At 39.1% G+C, this 21,532-nt stretch overlaps 1 protein-coding gene across 1 annotated transcript in view; it reads left to right on the forward strand.

Moving 5' to 3' along the window:
- The window catches only part of EPB41L5 (erythrocyte membrane protein band 4.1 like 5), a 56,802-nt gene that overhangs the window by 3,485 nt on the left and 31,785 nt on the right, over positions 1–21,532 (forward strand). Inside the window, exons 2-12 of the mRNA XM_083738631.1 lie at positions 1,199–1,383; positions 5,954–6,058; positions 10,666–10,708; positions 12,446–12,524; positions 13,400–13,444; positions 14,179–14,231; positions 17,039–17,159; positions 17,684–17,771; positions 18,656–18,744; positions 19,358–19,427; positions 20,859–21,028. Coding sequence (XP_083594757.1) covers positions 1,204–1,383; positions 5,954–6,058; positions 10,666–10,708; positions 12,446–12,524; positions 13,400–13,444; positions 14,179–14,231; positions 17,039–17,159; positions 17,684–17,771; positions 18,656–18,744; positions 19,358–19,427; positions 20,859–21,028 — 1,043 coding nt within the window. The 5' untranslated portion in view covers positions 1,199–1,203. The remainder of the gene's footprint in view (positions 1–1,198; positions 1,384–5,953; positions 6,059–10,665; positions 10,709–12,445; positions 12,525–13,399; positions 13,445–14,178; positions 14,232–17,038; positions 17,160–17,683; positions 17,772–18,655; positions 18,745–19,357; positions 19,428–20,858; positions 21,029–21,532) is intronic.

Raw genomic sequence — 21,532 nt, forward strand, 5'->3', positions numbered from 1 at the left:
CCCAGAATTAAAGGAGATAAATGCTTCTTCTCTTTGGGCAGAATTAACATTCTGAATAGAAGTAGATATTATTGGATTATATTGATATTACTAGGGGCTTATGCCATAGTCAATAAATCTGGAGTAGTTTAAAATTCTAATCTTCCAGTTGTGCTAATTTAACCTTTTAAGAATTCCAGCCTCTCACAGTGATAGCATGTGGCAGGCAAGCCCAGACAGACGGTGGAAGGCGAATGTGCCAGTTTATCCTTTTTGGCTCATAGTGGAGACTGAAACTTCTGTCAAGGGTCCAGATTGTTTGGATTCAGCTATGAGTCATGTAAGGTGTAAACTTTTGAGTGCCCTTAATGTGTACTGTATGTGGGTGGGCTAGCTTCCCTTGTCCTTCCTCGAAACCTTCCTGTAATCTTTATGCAGACAAAATCTGCTTTGTACCAAGCAGAACCTAACATGTGTGAGCATGCTCTTTGTTCTTGGAACAGAAAAGTGAATGTGGAGGCTGATTTTGAAGCCTCTAGGCCCGTTGTGTCCAGTAAGCTGTGAATTCCAAAGTATTCAAGAACAAATGTTGAACTATTTAAACAACTATGTACCATGCTACTGAGAGGTATATTTGTCTTCTCATTGTGTAGGGTGTAGCTCTATCTTACTTGTCAAAAAGTTGTATTCTAAAACATGTATTTAAAGCGGAGCCTCCTTAAGTAGCCCTTAAAATGATTTCCTAGTGCCATAAAAGTATGAGAGACACTGTGACCTACCTGCATTCTTTCTCTCCCTCTCTGCCTTATGGGATTCTGTTGTAAATCCAAACTTCCTTCTTCTTTGTCCCTAGTCCTATTACTAATGTTTTGCAGTCATTAATTGCATGGGTGCTGCAGCCTCAGAAGGATCTGGGCATGCTTTTGAATCAAGCACCTGCAAGTTGACAGCTGAGTTCTTGAGATGTCTTATTTCCAGGTGGTGTCTGAAAGCAGCACTTCTAATTGCTGTAGGGCTGCTAAGTTCTCTTGGCAGGGGAACTGAGCCTTTCAGGAGCATTACAAATATCTGCTTTTGTGCTTCTTTTCTGTAGTGCATAATTACTTAGAAATTTAGTGAGATGTGAATATTTACCTGACTTGATTTTGAAATAGTTCGTTTGAAAGCCGTTAGTCTTTTTCCTTTTGAAACATTCACAACTTTTTATTGGCCTGTTTAGTAACGATGCTGAGTTTCTTTCGACGAACGCTTGGGCGCAGGTCTATGCGCAAACATGCTGAGAAGGAACGGCTAAGAGAGGCCCAGCGAGCTGCAACTCACATCCCTGCTGCTGGAGATGAGAAATCCATAATTACATGCCGTGTCTCTTTGCTGGATGGAACTGATGTCAGTGTGGACTTGCCGGTATGATAATTACATTACTTTTTCAACATGGTTGATTCATGTTTGAGAGAATGATTGTGTTCTTCTTTATCTCAGAGTTGAATTAGGTAATTGTGCTCATGTCATGGTTTTCAGTCATAGTAGCCACAATGAGCTGTGTATTACTGTCCTCAAGGTTGGATTACTGTAATGTGCTGAACGTGGGGATGCCCTTGAGCAGCAGTTAGTGCAAAGCACGACAGCTAGACTGCTGTATGGTGCAGCCTGCTGGAAAGAAATTAATAGTAGTTTGGGACTGCCAGTTTGCTAAATTCAAAGTGCTTATACAGTGGTACTTCAGGTTGCAGACGCTTCAGGTTACAGACTCTGCTAACCCAGAAATAACTTTGCTTCAAGATGAGAACAGAAATCGTGCTCCGGAGGTGCGGCGGCAGCGGGAGGCCCCATTAGCTAAAGTGGTTCTTCAGTTTAAGAACAGTTTCAGGTTAAGAATGGACCTCCAGAACGAATTAAGTACTTAACCTGAGGTACCACTGTAATTGTAACAGGATATGCATTTTGTGTATTTAATGTGCAACACTCTAGCAGATTAAAATTTACACATTTCAATTTGTGCTCAATTTCTCTCTTAATCCAAAGCCTGGTCATTCCACTCTATGAACTTTGATTTCCAGCCTAACTGAAATTAATAATGAAAATATGGCATAGCTCCATTCAAGGGACACAGTTAATTTCATAATTTCACTGTTTACTATGTGCAAAGGGCACCAATATAAAAGCACTTTGACAAACGTAAGATATTGAAGCACAGGGACCAGCCTTTAAATTTCTGGGTTTTATTATTTTTTAATGTTTTCCATGTTCTACTCTGGAAACATTTGAGTTGAAGGGTTAATACACACAAAATATATATCCATGTGTAATATCTAGTTAGAGAGATAGATAGATATCCTTGTCTATTTTTATTGGTTACTTGGTCTGATTTTAGAAACTGCAGGGTTGTGAACCATGAAGTCATACCAACACTGTACTGGTATATGGAAAAGGGGAGGATAAGTCGATAGTTACATAACCCTATATTTGTCATTCTTGGCAGCAAGATTTGGAACTGGAACATCTGGCAGGAAGCTGAGCTGACCTAGCAATATTGCACTGGAGAAGCATAGTATTTGCTCTAGGAAATATTTGCTTAAGCCAACACATAAGAGAGTGGGCTGCCCACTTAACCGAGGCAGCTTTCTGATCACTGTTCACTAGTGAATATTACTGATCAAACTACATACATACAGCTTAATATACCGCATTTTTCACTCTATAAGACGCACCAGACCATAAGACGCACCTAGTTTTTGGAAGAGGAATACAAGGGGAAAAAAAATTCTGAATCCCAGAAGCCAGGACAGCAAGCGGGATCGCTGCGCAGCAATCCCGCTTGCTGTCCTGGCTTATGGGATAGCCGCGGGCAGCCTCTCCCGGGCAGGGGATGAAGGCTCCCCTTGCCCGGGAGTGCATGCGCTCGGCTATCCCATAAGCCAGGACAGCCAGCTGTGCGTGGCTAAAGCTCCCCCAAGAGCCGCGCTCCCTTTAAAGAGTGGGCGGAGTGTGAAACGTATGTAACCTGAAGCATATGTAACCCGAGGTACCACTGTATATAAGTGCAAATCTTTCTTTCTCTCTCTCTGAAGAAAAGTGTATAGATTGTGCATTACCATTTGCCTTTGTTGTAAGCTACAGTGGTACCTCGGGTTACAGATGCTTCAGGTTACAGATTCCGCTAACCCACAAATAGTACCTTGGGTTAAGAACTTTGCTTCAGGATGAGAATAGAAATCATGCTCTGGCGGCGCAGCAGCAGCGGGAGGCCCCATTAGCTAAAGTGGTGCTTCAGGTTAAGAACAGTTTCAGGTTAAGAACAGACCTCCAGAACGAATTAAGTTCTTAACCTGAGGTACCACTGTATAGAGCAGGCACGTCCAACTCCCAAGAAAATGCAATCTACTCCCAGTACAAAAAACTGACAGTGATCTACCCATTGTCATTGCTAATAGTTGTTAAGCTTTTCTGGGAGGGGGGGGACAAGCCAAAGTTGTGGAGCTTTTTGCAGGGCAGCGCTACAGACAACATTGCTTCCACTTTCAGCATCCTTTTACATTTACAGCAGCTAAGCAGACAGCTAGCACCAGGGGCAGGAGGCGGAGTCATTACTAGCCCGCTATCTACCACCAACGTGAGGCTATTGATTGCAGTCGACCTGTTGGACATGCCTGCTATAGATCAACCAAAGAGGGCTGCTTTGTATTAGTTATGGCTACCTGCTTTTTTCAGAAACCTCAGGAGTTGTTAGCAATGATGTGGTGTGGAAATTTTTCCACTGCTTTGCTGTTCCATTGAAAATGTTCTGTTTATTATTATTTCACTGGTAACAATTATGCGTGTTGTTTTGCCTCACATTGTGGAATGTATAGTTACCATTTTGACAGACAAAGGCTTGTGGGGTGGGGTTATATTGCAAAACTCATAGGATTGCTGTATTTAAAAAGTTGAGGCACAATGCAGACCAAAGATTACTTGCATAAAATCTTACTGTGGTGAATGCAGAGATTGTGAATTATTCTTTTCTTTTTTCAATAAATGCAGCCCTGTTCTCCATGTCAATTACTTTAAACTTTCTGGCCACAAACAGATTTCACTTTGCAGTATTTTTGTGGGTTTCTTTCTCTCTCTCTCTCTCTCTCTCTCTTTCTTTCTTTTTTGCTATTTAACCTCTCTGGGTGGCTGGGCATGGGAAAGAGCAGGCTGGAGATCAAGGCGACCCTGGGTGGAAAATTCTAATAGCTGCATTTTGGATGGATGTTTAGACATTCTTTCTTTCCTATAACTTGTTAACATCAGTACCGTTTTTTCTGCACCCAGCTAGACGTTTTGAAGCATCTAGGAGCAATTTCACAATGCAATAAAACAAATTTTGAAATGCATCTATAAAAACAATTTCAAATCCAATACAGATACTGACTAAGATAAAACTCTTCTCTCAGAGGGCTTGTTGAAAGTGGAAGATCTTAACAAACACCAAACAGGTAGTAGAAGTAGTGCCTGATATGGCCTGATAAGATGGTACCTGCAGGAGGCCCTGCCCTGCAGAGCACAATGGATGATTGGATATATAAGGGAAGGAGATGATATTTTTGTCCTGGTCCTCAGCTGTATAGGGCTTTGTGCATCAGTACCAGCACCTTGTAACTAGCTCAGTAGTTAATTGGCAGCCAGAGCTGCAGCACCCATGTACTTTTGGAATAGGGTTCTTAGCCTTCCTGAAACAATCTATTTGACTATTGTGGGCTTTCATGAGTGCAATGTAAAGTTTGCTGTCAAACTTAGCGTCTCAAGAATTGAGACACTAAGAACATTGTCAGAGCACTGAGAAACATAAATATTTTTGGTGACATTTTTAGATTTCCTCTTCAATTCCGTTTCAAATGAAGTGATTCTAAATGAAGTTATTGAGTGTTTGTGAGGTTATGTTGAACAATTTGTGTGGCACTGCAAATCATTTTGTTCGGTTTTTTTGCCTACGCATATTCACATTATTTGTGACTGTAGAGGCCAGAAATGAAATCTGCAATTCTGTGAAGTTCATAGGTTGAAGAAAGGGCCTCTGGACCTCCAGAATTACGGGCTGCATATTGTCACAATGAGTTCTTAAATGTTTAATGTGTTTATTTTTTCAGTAACTTTGGATTCAGTAATGAATATTAAAAGAAGTTGGGGCAGTGGGAGATGAGGTAAAACAGTTGGGAAATAACAGTTATCATGCAGTTCCATAAGGGTGCTGAGTTTCAGGGCTAGATCAGTAACTTCTGATTTGTTAAGGTCAGAGTTCTAGAGATAGTGATTGCTGAGACTGAGTTTAGGGCAGAAGAAAGATGCTCATGTAGTCCTGAACCTGGCTGTCACAGTGCTGGGAAGGAGATGCTTTCCCCTCTACTATACTTTTGGGGAGAGTGGGGGTGGGGAAATTGAGTTTACAGGATCCACATATTCATGGTACACATCTCTGAACCCTAATTCCATCTCTGGATAGTTTTAAGCTGTTAATTTTTCTGCTGAACTGGGCAGGGGGGTATTAATCAGAATTGGAAGAAGCACTCCCCCCCCCCTTCTCCACTGATACGATTTAATTGTGATTTTGATGTAGTTATAGTAATTTTTGTGGTTTTAATATATCTGTCTGTAAACTGGGGTCTACACATGAAGGATGGCATAGAAATTAATCAAATAAATCTTGTGCTTCCTGGGGGGCAAGAAGCATGTTCAGTCTTCTTCAGGCTATTTTTGTGTACATGTGTGAGAGAGTATAAAATGAATATGCAGAAACCATTGCCTTCGGTTTTGTTACCAAAATGATAGCCAAAGGCTATCAGGTTTGCTATTAGAAGTAATATAAGCAGTTGACAGAATTGGTGTCTAGAGAGTAGCACTGCATTATTTTTTTTACTGGAATTTCTCAGTGCATGCAGAATTGCCCTCAAAAATAAGGTTAATCATCAACTAATCAGCCTCTTACTAACACAAGTTCCTTTTGTAATTTCAGAAAAAAGCCAAAGGACAGCAGCTGTTTGAACAGATCATGTACCATCTGGACCTCATTGAAAATGACTATTTTGGATTACGATTCATGGATTCTGCACAAGTAGCAGTGAGTGGCATAGGTTTTTTTTTTCCTTCTTACAGTAGTAAAGTTAATTAAATCATACTAGGCCAAACACAAGACTTGTGCAAGTGTTAAGTTGTTCTTGGTGCAACAAGATTTATAGATGAGTTTAAGAAATTGTCCTGAACTTTGGTATAAAACCAGTTTCCCTTTTTCATGTCCTCTGTCCTAGTTTGGATAGATAAAAAATAGGGATCAGAGAGTTGTTGGTTCTAATTCAAATCTCAAAAATGAGAATATGTTTAATTCCCCCCCCCTTTTAATTTGTATTGAAGTACCGTAAATCAAACAAATCAAGACAATAAAATAATAGAAGTTCATGACTTCTGTTTCTTTCATAGTATGAAAAGTATTTTTTAGTGCCTTGGAGTCTTTGTTGCATGTAATTCATGTTGCACACATGTTTATTGGATCATAGCTTAAAGGTCCTGGCCACTTTGGACAGAACCATCAGAAAGGAGGGTCAGAAGGGGGTAAAACCCCCTTGGGCTTTCTGTGGAGGTGTGTGTATGACCTCCCAGTGCCCCAGACCTGACCCATAAAATCTTAATGCAGCATCATAGAAACTTTAAGGCAGGGGTGAGGAAATTCTTCTCCTCCAGGCCATGCTTTTAAAACCACACTTATCTGCAGGTCAACTGACATCACTCTGATGGGGGAGAAATAAGTTGATTGGGGTGGTGGGGTTTAATTTTGGTGTTGCTTTCAAAGCTCTGTCACCTACCACCACTATGATTTGGTCTTCCAGGGGTGGGGAGATAAGAATCTGGTCCACCAGGCAGAAAAGGATCCCCACCCCTGCTTTAAGGTCGTCTGAGAAAAACTATCATTCCAAATGGCAGATCTGACTTCAGTGCAGTTGCAGTTCTGTGTGTTCTGAGAATGCAGGGCTCTAGTAAGCCCATCTTCCAGGATAGTTAGAATTCTTTTTTGGTGTTCTGGTCAGGCACAAAACCTTTCTGGTTTTTGTGTATGTTGCTGGACTGTTTCTACCCAGTCTTAAATTCATGATTCAGTCAAAAGGCATATGCACCAAGCACCAAGTCATGATCTTGGTTAATTAAGTGTGTCTGTATATATTACATAGAATTTCACAACTGAGATTATTTTGGTAGTTCTACATTGCATTTCCATCACCTCACATGTCAGGCAATGAAAAACTCTTCTGACCTTAATCATATTTTCTTGTGACTTGTTCTTATAGCCTAGGGTTCCATGAGTCTCACTAGATACTGTATGATTTACTTGCTTTAGGCAATTTATATTTGTTTGCATTCAGCTGGTCATTGTGCACTTGGAAGAGTGCATTGCTCAGTCTAATGCAATTGCTTCAGCTTTCTGTTAATTGTGATGCAGTGCTAATGTTTGTCAGGTATATAAAAAATGGTGTTAAAGACCATGTCTTTTTTATTTTAATGAGCTCTGCCTTTTATACAAATAGTTGAATCTTGAATGATGTTGATGTAGTACAAGTTAATTCTGTGAGTATAACTTGGGAGTTGCCTTTACAATCCAAGAGACTTTTATGTTCCTTTGTCTTTGTTGCTTCCCCCTCCCATTGTATTTTTGGTTAACATTGAGTTAGAAGGGACCCTAAACAACACCAATGCAAATAATTCACCTTAGTGCTATGTATTCAACCTTAAACCTACTGCCCAGGAAATCATCAAAAATCCTAAAAATCATCCCAGGAGGAAAAAGGCTTTTGCATGTATTCATTTTGAATTACAGCCGGAGGTTCATGGCTTGCGGGGATGGCTAGCAGCCCAATAGTAGGGAGATCTGTGAGTAGCTTGGCTCAGGCCAAAAAAGTTGCAGGACACTTTCTCAGATTGTAATTTTTTCAGTTGGGAGTATCCTCTGGCTTAATCTTTTGACCCATTACTCTTACCGTAACCTTGCCTTGTTTCGTGAAGTGTGTATTTCTGCAGGATTAGAGTTCGTGCCTGACCCTGCTGAATTTGACAGCTGCGGTAGGAAAAGTAATATATTCCAAGCATTGTGTTGCAGTTTACTTGGAGTAAAGTATAGTTACCAAGTGCAACTGCAACATGAGATCAGGTCTCAGTGTCTCCCAGGCTTTGTTCTGTAAAAGTAATTCCCTCCCCCTCTTCTGTGTGCCAGTCAAGCTGAACTCTTGGAGATGGCGCTGGTGTTAGGAACTGAGTTGAACTAAGTGGTGTCGGTGCCTGTCTCTGGTCTGTTAACTGCCTTTCTGTGGAATGTGGAGGAGGTGAAGGAAAACAGATTGGAGATGAAGCAAACTTATACTTTGCCCTACAGTCTGGGAACATCTTTCTTTTTTTTCTTTTTTCTCTTTTCTTTTCTTTTCTTTTCTTTTCTTCCTTCCTTGTCCCTGTTGTTTGTGTATAGGCACCATAGCACTTGTAATACTCTATTTTGGTGGATTTGTTTTCTTACCAAAGGAAACTTATGTTGGATGGGTGCAGACAACTGATGGAAAACTATCCAAAGAAGGCATGTTTATGATAAAACTTTCTATAATTGATTAATTGCATTGAATGAAATAATCTTATTTCGTTCCAAAGCAGTAGGACAGTTCCATGAAAATATCAACCAACAGGCCCTTTTTTATCTTCCTATATAGTTAACATGCTATGTATCTTTTTAAAGATAGTTTTCCAAAGTTTTATTATCTGGCATCAGTTCTACACATGAGTGAGACATCCAGAAGCAGGGCATGCAGAATGATTCAGAATTTTTCTTAATTTTTTTACTAACTTTTAGCTAAATACTTTTCAATTCATTTAACAACCCATTATTTTATTGGTAGTTTCACTTTTGCTTTTGATACCTGAGAAGAAATGGTATGTTAGGAATAAATATTAGTGAGGTCTTGTTTTGTAGGTTGTGTGTGAGTGAGTGACTTGTCATAAGCAATGTTGGTCACATTAAGCTGGTCACAGAAAACCTTTTCCCCACATGGATAAATAAACAGTATGAGAAGTTTGACACTTGCCCATGAAACATTAGCTGTTTTTGTATGTGGCTGCAGATGGGAAAAACTGATTCACACTTTAAGAGAATACAGTTATCTAAGTTACAGATATATTCTTGAAGTTGCAAAACTCTTGTGTTGGTCAAATACTTTAAAACACAGTTCTAAAAAGGCAAATGTTAACTATTTGGCATGCTTTTTGGTTTTTGTAGGGAAGATCAATCCAGTTAAACCACCAATAGTTTAATGTTATTTGGAGTTCAAATAATATTAGTTAACACACAAATTATTATGTAAACAAGCTTACAAATATAATGGTGGTAATTATGGAATTACCTAACAACAACAAGAACAACAACAGCTGTCATTTAATTATGATTCCACTACATTGCTACTCCATTGGTATAGTTCAGGAACAGTTTAATCATGTGGTCTTTGCTGGTTTAGATGAATTTTGTCAAGTTTCCCAAATGCCTAGAAATTTGATGGTGTAAGATGGGTGTATGTTGTTTCATACTGCTTGTAATGTATTTTAAATTGTAATCCTGGGGCTTTGGTATATTATTAGTATTAGTATTAGTATCATCAATATTTGCTGCAGGTGGGATTAAAGTTGCTATAGCTGCTGTCATTGTGAACACCCTGTGTTTAGAGGTGAGCCCATATTTATCACAGGGCTGCATGTGCCATTTTGGGTCAGTCTCAGTCTGGGGGAGTGAGGATTAGGTGATGTCAAGTTGTACTAGCATCAGGTCTGACAACCATCTCCATTATAAGATGCCTGTCGGCACACTATTGACTACAGCATGGGGTGGGGAGCCACGTAATGTATTCTGAATGATAGCAGTGGTATTTAAAGGAAAGCCTGAGGCCAGTACAATACTGGTAACTCTACAGTATTATATTTGGAATGGTATCATTACATATAAGGATGTTATCACCTAGGAAAAATACTTGGCAGATTTAAGGAAATACCCAACCCGCAGTTAACATATTTTGTGAACTTAGCTGCTACATCCTTATGTTCTGAACTTAATGTGATCTGCAAGTTTTTATCTTGTACTGCTTGCTTCATTCCAGCTGCTGAGCTCTCTGAGAGGAACTTGTATAAACAATTCATGCTAATGCTTGTGTCAGCACTTGAAAGAGACAATGCATTCCACAATACTAGTTTTTAATCGTAACTGTGAGAAAGTTTGTGTGCTTGAATAGAAAGGATGCACTTTTAAGTGAAAAGTTACATTGGCATGCCTTTTCTTTTCATAGATGGGAGATATAATCTTTTCCATATCTCTTTGGTAAGATGTCAGCTTGAAACGCATTGAAACATATGTTAGAATTTTGACAATCCCAGCAGCTTTCTGGCTCTATGACTTGCAAAGATACATTTGTGCTGCAAATTGCAGATCATGATTTCAGTGCTTGAGAAATTATTAACTTGCCTCTTGAAACGTATTCTAGCAAGCTGTTACAGTCAATTAACTGTAGGTCAGGAACACTGAATATGTTGCCCTTAAAATGCCTTATACTGCTTAGAACTATTTTGGCTTGTTTTGTTCTATGAGTTTCTAATTTGCATACTATATTTTTGTGTTGAAAGCATAAAGTTTATTATTATTAATTTTTCTTTCAGCACTGGTTGGACAACACAAAGAGTATTAAAAAACAAGTTAAAAGTAAGTGAAGTTTGTGTTTTTAAAAATCTGATTTACTTGAGTATCGACGAAGACTTTGTTTCCCCAAAATATACCATGGCAGTATGAAACTGTTCAAAGAACAATGTTGTAATGCCAAGTTTCTGGCATTACAACTGATCTTTGACTCACATTACATTTACTACATGACGTATTGAAAGTTAATTCAGTACAGGGCAAAAAAGAAAAGAAAAAAGGGGCTCCAATTGTTTAAAGATTCTGTAGCACATTTCTTTTTGCACTTTCTGCTTTATGAGTATTACTAAAATGGATTTGGTGAACTATATTTTGTGGTTCGAGGACCCGTACCCCACGCAGTGGAATGAAACACAAGGACACGTGATATAAGGTTAATGGGCAAGAAAAGGCCACAACTTTATTGATTACAGCAAGTGAAAAGGTATTGGCTTAGGCATTGGATTACGTCAGCTGACCCCACCCATTCGGAGAGGGGTGAGTCTAAAAAACAAGGGGGGTTTATTCACCAGTAGGTGGAGCCTGTTGATGCTAATCCAACTATAAGCTCTCCCCTGATGTCACCGAGGGTCGTGCCATGGCCTCCCGCCACGCAGGCATCGGAGAGAATACACGACCGACGGATTCCTTTAACGGAATACCCAAAAATTGAAGGCGCAGGCGATGGCCACACCTAGCCCTTCGACTCCACATTATTCCAATGCCTAACCTACCCACCAATACCACAAAAGTTGTGACGATTGCTACGAGGTAGGCGAAAAAACCAAAAAGCCTAATGTCAAATGGAAAAATTCCTACCAGGCCCCCCGAACAACCAGGGCGACCAACCTAAGGTCCATAACAAGGCCAAAAGAAAACTGGAACCCTGCTCTAAGGGAGTGGAGGGTGGGTGACTTGCGACGGGACGATGAAAAGTGAGGGCTGGAGGCTGGCGCCACAGCAATTTAGGCTGCTGTACAGGCCCCCCCTTGAAGGCACCTGGTTGGGTTACTGGCCGGGGGCGTGGGCGCCAGCCAGGTGAGTGGGAGGCAGGGGGCAAACGCCCCCTGCTTGAGGCGGAATCCGGCTCCCGGCCACAACCACTCCCCTCTCTTGCAGGGAGGAGAGTCTTTAGTAATCTTTGCTTTGCTGACTTATTGTGATGTGTATTTGTATTTTTTCTGTGACTGATATACATTGACTTTTTTAAAAGGAACTGTTCTAGTAATGTAAATCAAAAGGGGGAAGAAACTTTGAAGATCTGGTATTACAGGTGACCTGAATCAGTGAGTGTTGAGGTGTATGAGTAACATCATATTCCTGGTTTAGAATTTCTCTCATTAGAAGGAAATGAGGTGTGGAGTCGGCCGCAATAAAATGTTTAGCTAGCTGTCTTCCTATGACACAAACTAACAACTGGAGGTACTCCCCAAAACTTAAGACTGCCTGGGTAGAGTTTATAAGGATTTGATTGGGGTACAAAGCTGAGATTGATGGATTTCTCAGTTCATGGAATAGAGCCTTGTAATATTGGGATTAACCTAGATTTGTCTGTTCTTCTTGGCAAGACAAATCAACTTAATGTAATGAGACTGAGTTGGCTTCTGGTATATAAAACTACTACTGTTTGTTTAGCATTCTCTTTTTTTGCTAGTGTGCTCAGTATTACAGAAGGGATTCCCACCCCCTTTGAATTCTGATTAGGGAATATATTTACAAAATAATATCCTTGCTGTCAGAAACCTAATATATTCACTTTTGTAGTTGGTCCACCATACTGTCTACATCTTCGTGTAAAGTTTTACTCTTCCGAGCCAAACAACCTACGAGAAGAGCTCACCAGGTACGTCGTATTCAGTGATACAAACTGGAGATCTCAAATCCAGTACAATGACCAATTTATGTGCGTCTATCACACACACATGCACAGCACCAAACCTGGAAGTGATCCTAAAACATCACTAAAAGGGTGGGGAGGGGAGGGATGGAACATTTTACATGGGCCCCTCCAATGCGTGCAAGGGTCAAGAACATAGCGTCCTGTGCAAAACAAGGATTGCTTGCTTGTTTGCAGTACATTTGCTTTTTGTGCTGTATCTGTCATACTAATCTGAATATGATTGTTGGCGGTCTCTCTTTTCCCCCGCTCATAGATGAATCAAAATTCCAATCCACCTGGTTATATCTCACTACTGTAATGTCCCTGAATGATAAAATTGCAGGGAAGGCATTTGGGCAGAATCTCACATACATTGTCACAGTTTCAAGGTGTTCCATTCCCACAGTACAGTGAATAGGAGTTCCCAACACTTCAGGGAACTGGTAGTTCTTTGGTGCTGGGCGTTTTCCTTTCTGCTGTAATCCTTATACCCAGTCCTTCTGCTCTGGCCTTTGCTTTAAATTGGGTCCTGATAATCTTTCCAAAACACTGAACTTTTATAGAAATATTTTTAGACATGTTTGGGAAATCCATCCACCCCCTTTCAGTATTGCACACTAGGAAATCAGAGAAAACAGAAACTACAAATTGGATATTCTTTTATTAGAATTTCATTCTCTTGCGATGAAATATACTGCTCCATGTTTCCATACTTGAAATGAGAGACCACAGTGCGTTATCTCATAATTAAGTCTAGCTGCTGATATTTGCTGCTCTTCTCCAGTGCTGGAATTGTTCACAAACTCATGGATGTTTCTTGCTCTTTCTTCCTGAAATAGATATTTATTTGTTCTTCAGCTAAAACAGGACATTTTGAGTGGCAAGTAAGTACTGTTGATAATTATGCTAAATGAAGGGGGCTTGTCTCTTATCAAATATGTGCAGGAAATTTAGGATACAAATATAGAACATGTGCATCTCCAAGGTGCTGAAAGTATTAGTAGCTACTTACCATGCTTTGTAGCAGTGGACATTAATGGACTCTGGTAGTTATAATTAGCCATTTGTTTAGATTCTTTGCTCAGATTTATTATTTAAAATTCCACAATTGCATCTTAGAAATCTTCCTAATTTTTTACCACCTAAAGCAGTGGTTCTCAAAGGGTGTGGCCCGGAGAAGTAAGTTTGAGAACCACTGGCCTAAAGACTATGGTCAGGTTTCTGCAAGGTTGTACAAAAGAGGAGAATGGGGATGTGCTGCTGTAGGTGGTGCATAACCTGTGTGATGTCAGTTATTAATGGTTCCTTTAATTCAAATGCAGACTTTTTGGGACAGATTTGGTGTGGTGTAATTGAAGAATATATTAATGATTCCCCAGTCCATATAGTTGTAGGATCTAGGCTGACTTAGGCAAGCTTATTTGCTCCTTTAATGTAAAGCGTACATTTCCGAAAATCCAAGTGCTATAGGAACATGGGCTTTAAGTATCTTTCTGAGTAATATGTCAAGTTCGCTGAAACGGTTCACTACATCTTCCCCTTCCAAATCATTGACCCATAATCATTTCCTCATACTGCCGTTAAAATTTGCTTGACATTCTTTTTTTTCTCATTGCAGGTTGGAGTGTCCATTTGAAACAGCTGTGCAGTTGTCAGCTTACATGTTACAAGGTGAGCTGCCTTAAGGGAACAGCCTTTGTGTGGGTGTATTGCTTGAGGTGCAGGACTGATTCGAATAAGACAAGGTTTCCTTTACAGATAGCAAACCTTATGTAAACTGCTGGTCACATTAATTGCCAGGGATTCAGATAAATTACTGTACTTGAGCTATTTCTGGGCATTGTTGCTTTTTCGCTTTAGGGATATATTTTGTAGCCAGAGGATTATAACAGCTGATAGGGCTCAGTCATGTGAGGCTTATTACTAAGATCTTAGCTTTTTCTTGCTACTGTACAATCTAGCACGAGTGGGAAGTATGAGTGGAATCCTGGGGTGTGGACTACCTTATAGTCCTTGGTAGGAAAAAGATGGGCAGGCGTGAGAAGAATTAACTTACTTAAGTGAAATAAGTATTTTTCCATAGATGCCTCAGAGCTTTGGTTCCATTCAGAAAAACACTGTGAACCTCATATTGAGATTTGTTGGTTATTTTGGCAAAGCAAGCTCAGAATTCTGCACTTTGACCTCTACATTTGTACTTACTGAAAGAGATGTCAGCTTGGAAGTGTTTACTAGGGATAGTTTGCAACAGAAATTAAGTGTTCTTGCATGATTCTCTGTGTGTGTGTGTGTGTGTGTGTGTGTGTGTGCGTGCGTGCGTGCGTGTCCTGATTTCATTTTTAAGAGTAACTGCATTACAATGGGTTGTAGTCGCACAGCCTGTGCCTATTTTAGGACTTTAAACCCTTTTTTATATAGAAATAAGGCCAACTACATTCATTCAATGAAACCTCTAAGTAAGCGTGTCTAGAATCAATATTGCAAGATCGTTACTGCAGAGCAGAAGGAATTTTCTGTGATTCTCATAGTTCTGATTGTAGATAACTGCATTGGAAGTAGATACTCATAAGTTCCTAAACAGTGTTCAGTGGCTGTTAGTCACGTATCAAATGTAGTTTTTAAAGTTATCTATATTTCCTGTGGGACTTAGGATCTTAGAAAGTATTATATATTCCTGCCAGGTAAAACAGTATGTTGCAAAAAGGTACTTCCCACACAAAAGGAGCGGGTGCTACTGTGGTCTAAACCACTGAGCCTCTTGGGCTTGCTGATCAGAAGGTCAGCAGTTCGAATCCGCACAACGGTGGTGAGCTCTTGTTGCTGTGTCCTAGCTTCTACCAACCCAGCAGTTCTAAAGCATACCAGTGCAAGTAGATAAATAGGTACTGTTGTGGTAGGAAGGTAAACGGCATTTCTGTGCACTCTGGCACTCGTCAGGGTGTTCTGTTGTGCCGGAAGTGTTTAAGTCATGCTGACCACATGACCCCACAGCCTTGGTACAAAAGGTTATAGATATGAAAATAATTATAAATTAATGTTGATCCTTTTTTTAATGTATGAGGCAACGAGGAACACACAAAAAATGTGATTTTCTGTATTGCTTAGATAGGAGAGGGGGACAGACTTTGCGATGTATTCTGACAATCTTTCAGAGGAATTCATAAATTTGCTGTTTGTTGGGATGGTAAAACCCAACTCTTGATTTTTGTACCTACTAACAGTCTATAGATAGTAGTGTTCAGTTGACAGATAAGAACTCAAGTAATAGTGGTAAGATGGTGTTGGAAGATATTGGGTTTGATGGTATGGGTAGGCAACTCATATATCCATGTAATAAGAGAAGACACTATTTGAATCAATTCCACAGAAGATAGTAATTTTGCACATGCCCTCAATCAAGATTATGTCAGGAGGTTTTGTGCAAGTGGAGCATCTAGCTCTTCAAGAAGATTCATTGTTGTTATAGGAGGGCATAGAAGTAGGAGAGAAGCAAGTTGCTTGACTTTCCTTTAGTGCAGCCGGTCTAATTAAAGGTTAGATGCAAGAATGTAAAATGCAGCTACTGACAACCAGGGAAAATGAAGGCCTAGTGGATTATCATAGTAGAGGTACATTACACAACACAATGAAGTGTTGGTATTCATGTTTCTGTAGTGGTGGGATGCAAAGATCCAACTCTGTGAAGAGGGCTGCAGCAAAGCCTTAAAGAATTCAGGCCTTGATCCCATTTTGGCATAGATTCTGTTTATAAATTTGCATGACAGTAAATGTTTGATTCCAGGCTTTGATGACAGTGCCCAGTAGACTGCTGAGTAGATCCTATTTAAATTAGCTGGAAGTTAACCTAGCTTTGGAAGCACGCAAGCATCAAGTAAATTATGGATTTAGAAACTTCCTTAACTTCAAATTGAAAGACTCATGAAAATGCAGCTTAAAATATTTATTCAATAAACTCAGTTGTGTTCAAGGCCCAAGAAATCTATTAAAATATTTACATAGCACAAAATTTAACAAACATGCTATATTATTCAGTGCTGCTTCTTACATTTCTAGCTGCTTCTTTTTACATTTTAAAAGACTGCATTAAAAGTTTCATGTGTGTGATGGTAAAAAAAGAAAGTGATCTCACCAAGCATCTGCAAGTCTGAGTATCTTAAAAAAAGAGGAATGAAAGAAGTTGAATAACAATGCTAGTTCTCCCGCCAACATACAGTTCCAGTAGTAAATGAAAATACTCTTCCATATAAGTTTTTGTTTGTGCCTGTGGTTCTTCCAAAGCTGAGTTAAGATTCAATTTTAACATACTAAGATCAAAATACTGATTTCCCATTAAACTGTAAATACTTAAATGAAGATTTTATTATCTTTGAATAAATGTTCAGTGTGTCAATGAAATGAGTCATTGTAGGCACTTTGGATTTTGCCATTTCCAAATTTGCTTTTGCTAGAATTTTCTTGAAGTATTCTTCTCTTTCCAGCTGAGCTTGGTGACTATGACCCTGCTGAACACATCCCTGATATAGTTTCAGAGTTCAGGTTTGTGCCCGAGCAAAGTGAAGACATGGAACTCGCCATTTTTGAGAAGTGGAAGGAATACAGGTAAAAAATCTCAAATGGTAAATTGCCACATCCATCCAACGCATACCATTGTATGCATTGCTTTCTTTTGCTGAGTGAAAGGGGACTTTAAATTCCTATGAATACCTTCCTGAGTGTTGGTGTTGTATTTCTGTTGAGACAAACTAGAACATAGTCCAAAAGCTGCCTTCATTTTCTGAAGCAATCACAGCAAGCTACAAGACACATCTAAGACCAGATAGTATCGTCTGGACAATAGGGTATGCATTTTATGCAGTCTACAGCCTTAGCACTTTTTGATGTTATCAATACAGCTCTGTAAGCTTCCACAGCTTAATTTAGCAACTCAGTATTTTCTTAGCCCCTTGATTTCAAAACAAAACTCAAGTTGGCCATTATTAAAATTGAGTCGAGATCAGCACTATTTGGCTTGCTCTATGTATATCAAGTTCCCCTTTTTTGTATGCTTTCTGTAACCTCACTTTTTTATCAAGGCATGTCATTTTTAACTTCATGTGATTTTTGTGTAATATAAATCATTTCAGGGGGCAAACACCAGCTCAGGCAGAAACAAATTATTTGAACAAAGCAAAATGGCTGGAAATGTATGGAGTAGACATGCATATAGTCAAGGTAAGTTTATGGTTGTGCTTTTGGGAGCGTTATTTTTAGTACTTCTATAAACATAAAAATACCTAAACTTGCAGTCTTTGTAGGATCTGCTTCTTATAATAGCCTAGTCTGCTTACCTATACAAGTTACTGAGGACAATTTAGTTAATACATATCTTGATGTGCATCTGCCAGAAATGGCTATGATCTGAAGCTCCTGCTTATATACCCAGCTGCTATAACAGCAACCACATTTGTGAGCTTACCAAAGGTGGGCTACATGGCTGGGTGGGGACTTTAACTCTGGTCTGCCATGTCCAAGTCCAACAATGGATCTCTAGGCCAGACACAGTGAAATTATTATCCCAGTGTATTATGCAGCTAAGAAATGAATTGCTCTGAAATTCTTAATCATAATGTTAAACATATTCGGAATAAATATAAATCATGGAAGTCTTGAGAGATGAGTGCTGAAAATAAACTGAGATTTAATATTGTTTGACTTAGGACCAGGTTTGCAGCCTAATGTTCAGTAATTCTCAAGAAACCACAAATGATAAATCATAAATGTAGCTTTCAGTGTAGATTAATAGAAGTGAAATGTTCTATGTAACTATGTCTGTTTCTAGAATTCATATCTGTCAACGTGGCTTGATTGAATCCTCAGAGTAGCAGACAATGTCCTTAGAAGCAGTGAAAATAATATCCAGAGATAAAATATTTAATAAAACAAAAAATAATAATAGAATAAATGCTTGGTAAGGGGCTTGTTAATAACACCTGTGACTAAGGCCTTTAATTTTGCTGCAGTATCTTAACAGTGAATGAAAGTATAATTAAAGTAACTTGTACCAGCAAAAAGTCACATCTGCAGGAATATTCAAATCTAATTTGTATCCCTCTTAGGCAAGAGATGGAAATGATTATAGCCTCGGACTAACACCCACAGGAGTTCTTGTGTTTGAAGGAGAAACTAAGATTGGATTGTTCTTCTGGTAAGCAGAATAATTTATAAAATAAATTATTTTAGAGTCTGCAGCCTAGCCCTAGGCTAGAATTTGTAAGTCTTGTAAGCAAGCACGGTTCTACGTTGGCATTCTCTGTGATTTGCCATAACAGAGCTCTAGGTGTATTGCAAATGGGTGGAATGATTCTTGAAGATGGCTGTAACAGCTATTTAGTTTGGACTTTTGAGAAATTAATGTCTGTGTTAGACTACGTGTTTATTTGTAAAAAAAGAGTGGTTTTCCTGAGAGTGCAGATATGTCTGGGTATGGGACATTCATTCAGTAGGATAAGTGTATACTTCTCATTCACTGGAAGGAACTAACAAACTGGTCTACATGAATCAAGCATAAACATTCAAAATCAGAAAATCCAATTAGAATTACCCTTTAAAAATTAATTTAACATTGACATTTGTGTTAAAGCACCCCATGGTTAAACTTGTAATTTTTAAATATTAATTTATAGCACAAGATAATAGCTGGTGTTCTTGGCGTTTCATAGGTTTTTGTAAAATATGTTTTTACCAGGTGCTGTATGAATTGTGGTGCAATTGCAGTAAAGTACATACATCTTTTACATTTTAACTTTTTCCCATTGCAGGCCAAAGATCACTAGGTTGGACTTCAGAAAGAATAAATTAACACTAGTGGTGGTTGAAGATGATGAACAGGTAGAAGGAAGTCTTTGTTCATCTTGCTTCTATTGTTGTGAGTTAGTTTAAGCATAAGTATTGTAGCCAAAATAAATTAAGGATGGTTGTGGGTGATAACGTAAACATTTTTCCTATTGATTGTAATTGGCACTTAGTGAAAATTATTGTTTGAAAGTGAATAGTGACCTGTCATATTCTGAAGAGACTGTCCTTAAAATTTATTTTTCTATCCAAGAATGAATAATGAGTAACTATTACAGATAGTTGAAACATTTACCTAATTGCTGAAACATAATATCATTTTAACACCAACAGGCATTGTTCATCTTCTTGAAGTAACACAGTGTTACTTGATCTCCTCCACATACAGCATTAGTATTCTTGTATTCCATTCTTCCACCAAGTTACTCAGGCCAGCACTTGTTTGTTCATCTGCCACCCCCTCCAACTTTATCCAGGCTGAAAGTTACTAGCCTAAGATCAATCACTCAGTGAGAGCATCATGGCTGAATGAGGATTTTAACCTGGCTACTTCTCCCAGGCTAGGGTTCAGTATTCTAATCACTAATAATACACTGGATTTCAAGAGTGATCTTTAAGTTTCTACCAATAGTAATGTGAGGTTTCTTCCTCTTTGCATTTGATAAGGCATAATGCTACAGAGGCAGCACTACCGTTCTGTGTTTATATTAATTATGGAGAAATTTGGCTGACTTTGTATTACTTCCAAGTAAAAATATGTTGGATTTCAAGTGCCTAATTAGTGTGTGTTGATTGATTTGGTAAAGAGACTAGAAAATCAGCCTAGGGGAAGGTAGATTGTAAACACTGGTGCTCCAAGCCTTCTTTTAAAAAAAGTAAAAAATGGTTTTGATAAATAAATCTCAACTATCTTGAATAAACCACTTGGAAAATAGAAATGCAATCTTTTCCATTCTGTTTGTTCTTCTTGTCAGGCTACTCAAGTTGTTGAAAGCCATTATTCTCCTCCCCACTCCCAATCCACAGTCAGCACAAAGTATAGCAGCTCCTATGTCAAGAAGGCAACATATCGCTCAGCAAGGTCACATGTCTTCAGTTGTGGCTTGGCATTTTTAAAGAAGTTGTGCAGTTTTCCCTTTAAGTGACTAGCGCTGTATAACATATTTTATAATTGTAATGCTTTTTTCTGTCATAATAACAAAAAAGATAAACTGCTATTTATATTTTATCTCTCTGGCTTATTCTGTGTCAAGGAAACAGGAAGAACCTGTTATATCAGTAATGCTATAAAATACTGAGAGCACATTGTTCTCTTCAGTATTTTATAACATTCTTGGCTGAACTTACCTTTTGAGTTATGGGTTCTATGAATGCCTGCAATTCGTGACTGTAGCTGCAATGATTTGAAGGTAGCATTCATGGTAGTTTTCTAACCGTCCTGTGGTGGTCATTTCCCCCCCCCCTAAGGGCAAGGAGCAGGAGCACACTTTTGTCTTTAGGCTGGATCACCCAAAGGCCTGCAAACATTTGTGGAAATGTGCAGTCGAGCATCATGCCTTCTTCCGCCTCCGTGGACCCGTCCAAAAAGGTTCCAGTCGGTCAAGCTTCATTCGGCTGGGGTCAAGGTTCAGATACAGGTCAGCAATCTCTTTTGTTCAATACCTTCTTCCCTGACTTTTTCTCAGATAAGGCACGGGAAAGAAAGCTGGTCCATAGTTTTCTTTGTAGTAGTCACTACTCCAGATTCGTATTGGCATAAAGGGAAAGGATTGAAAGAGGCACTTAGCTCAGTCAAAATAGTCTGTAGGCATGGAAAATCTGCCGCGTGTTAAGCCTTTCTGCTGCTGTGTTCTGCGGAATACCAAAGCCAAACTTCTACCTTGGCCAAATCCAGAAAAGACTGAATTTCTAGATCTCGTGATTAGAGAAAGAAGCCTGAACTGTTTTTGCATATGCTTATTTATTGGAGGAAATGGATCTGTAGTTACTCAGCTCGAGTATACATCCTTCCCTACTTTCCCTCCCCCATTTAGGGGATAGAGCATTAAAAAATATTAAACTGAGGCCATGAACAGATTGGTAGTCAGGGAAGTCAATGTAGTATTGGTGTCTTCAGATCTGATGATTGGGCTCCTGTCAGC

This window comes from Podarcis gaigeae (genome assembly GCF_964106915.1).
Source record: "Podarcis gaigeae genome assembly, chromosome: 1".
NCBI lineage: Eukaryota > Metazoa > Chordata > Lepidosauria > Squamata > Lacertidae > Podarcis > Podarcis gaigeae.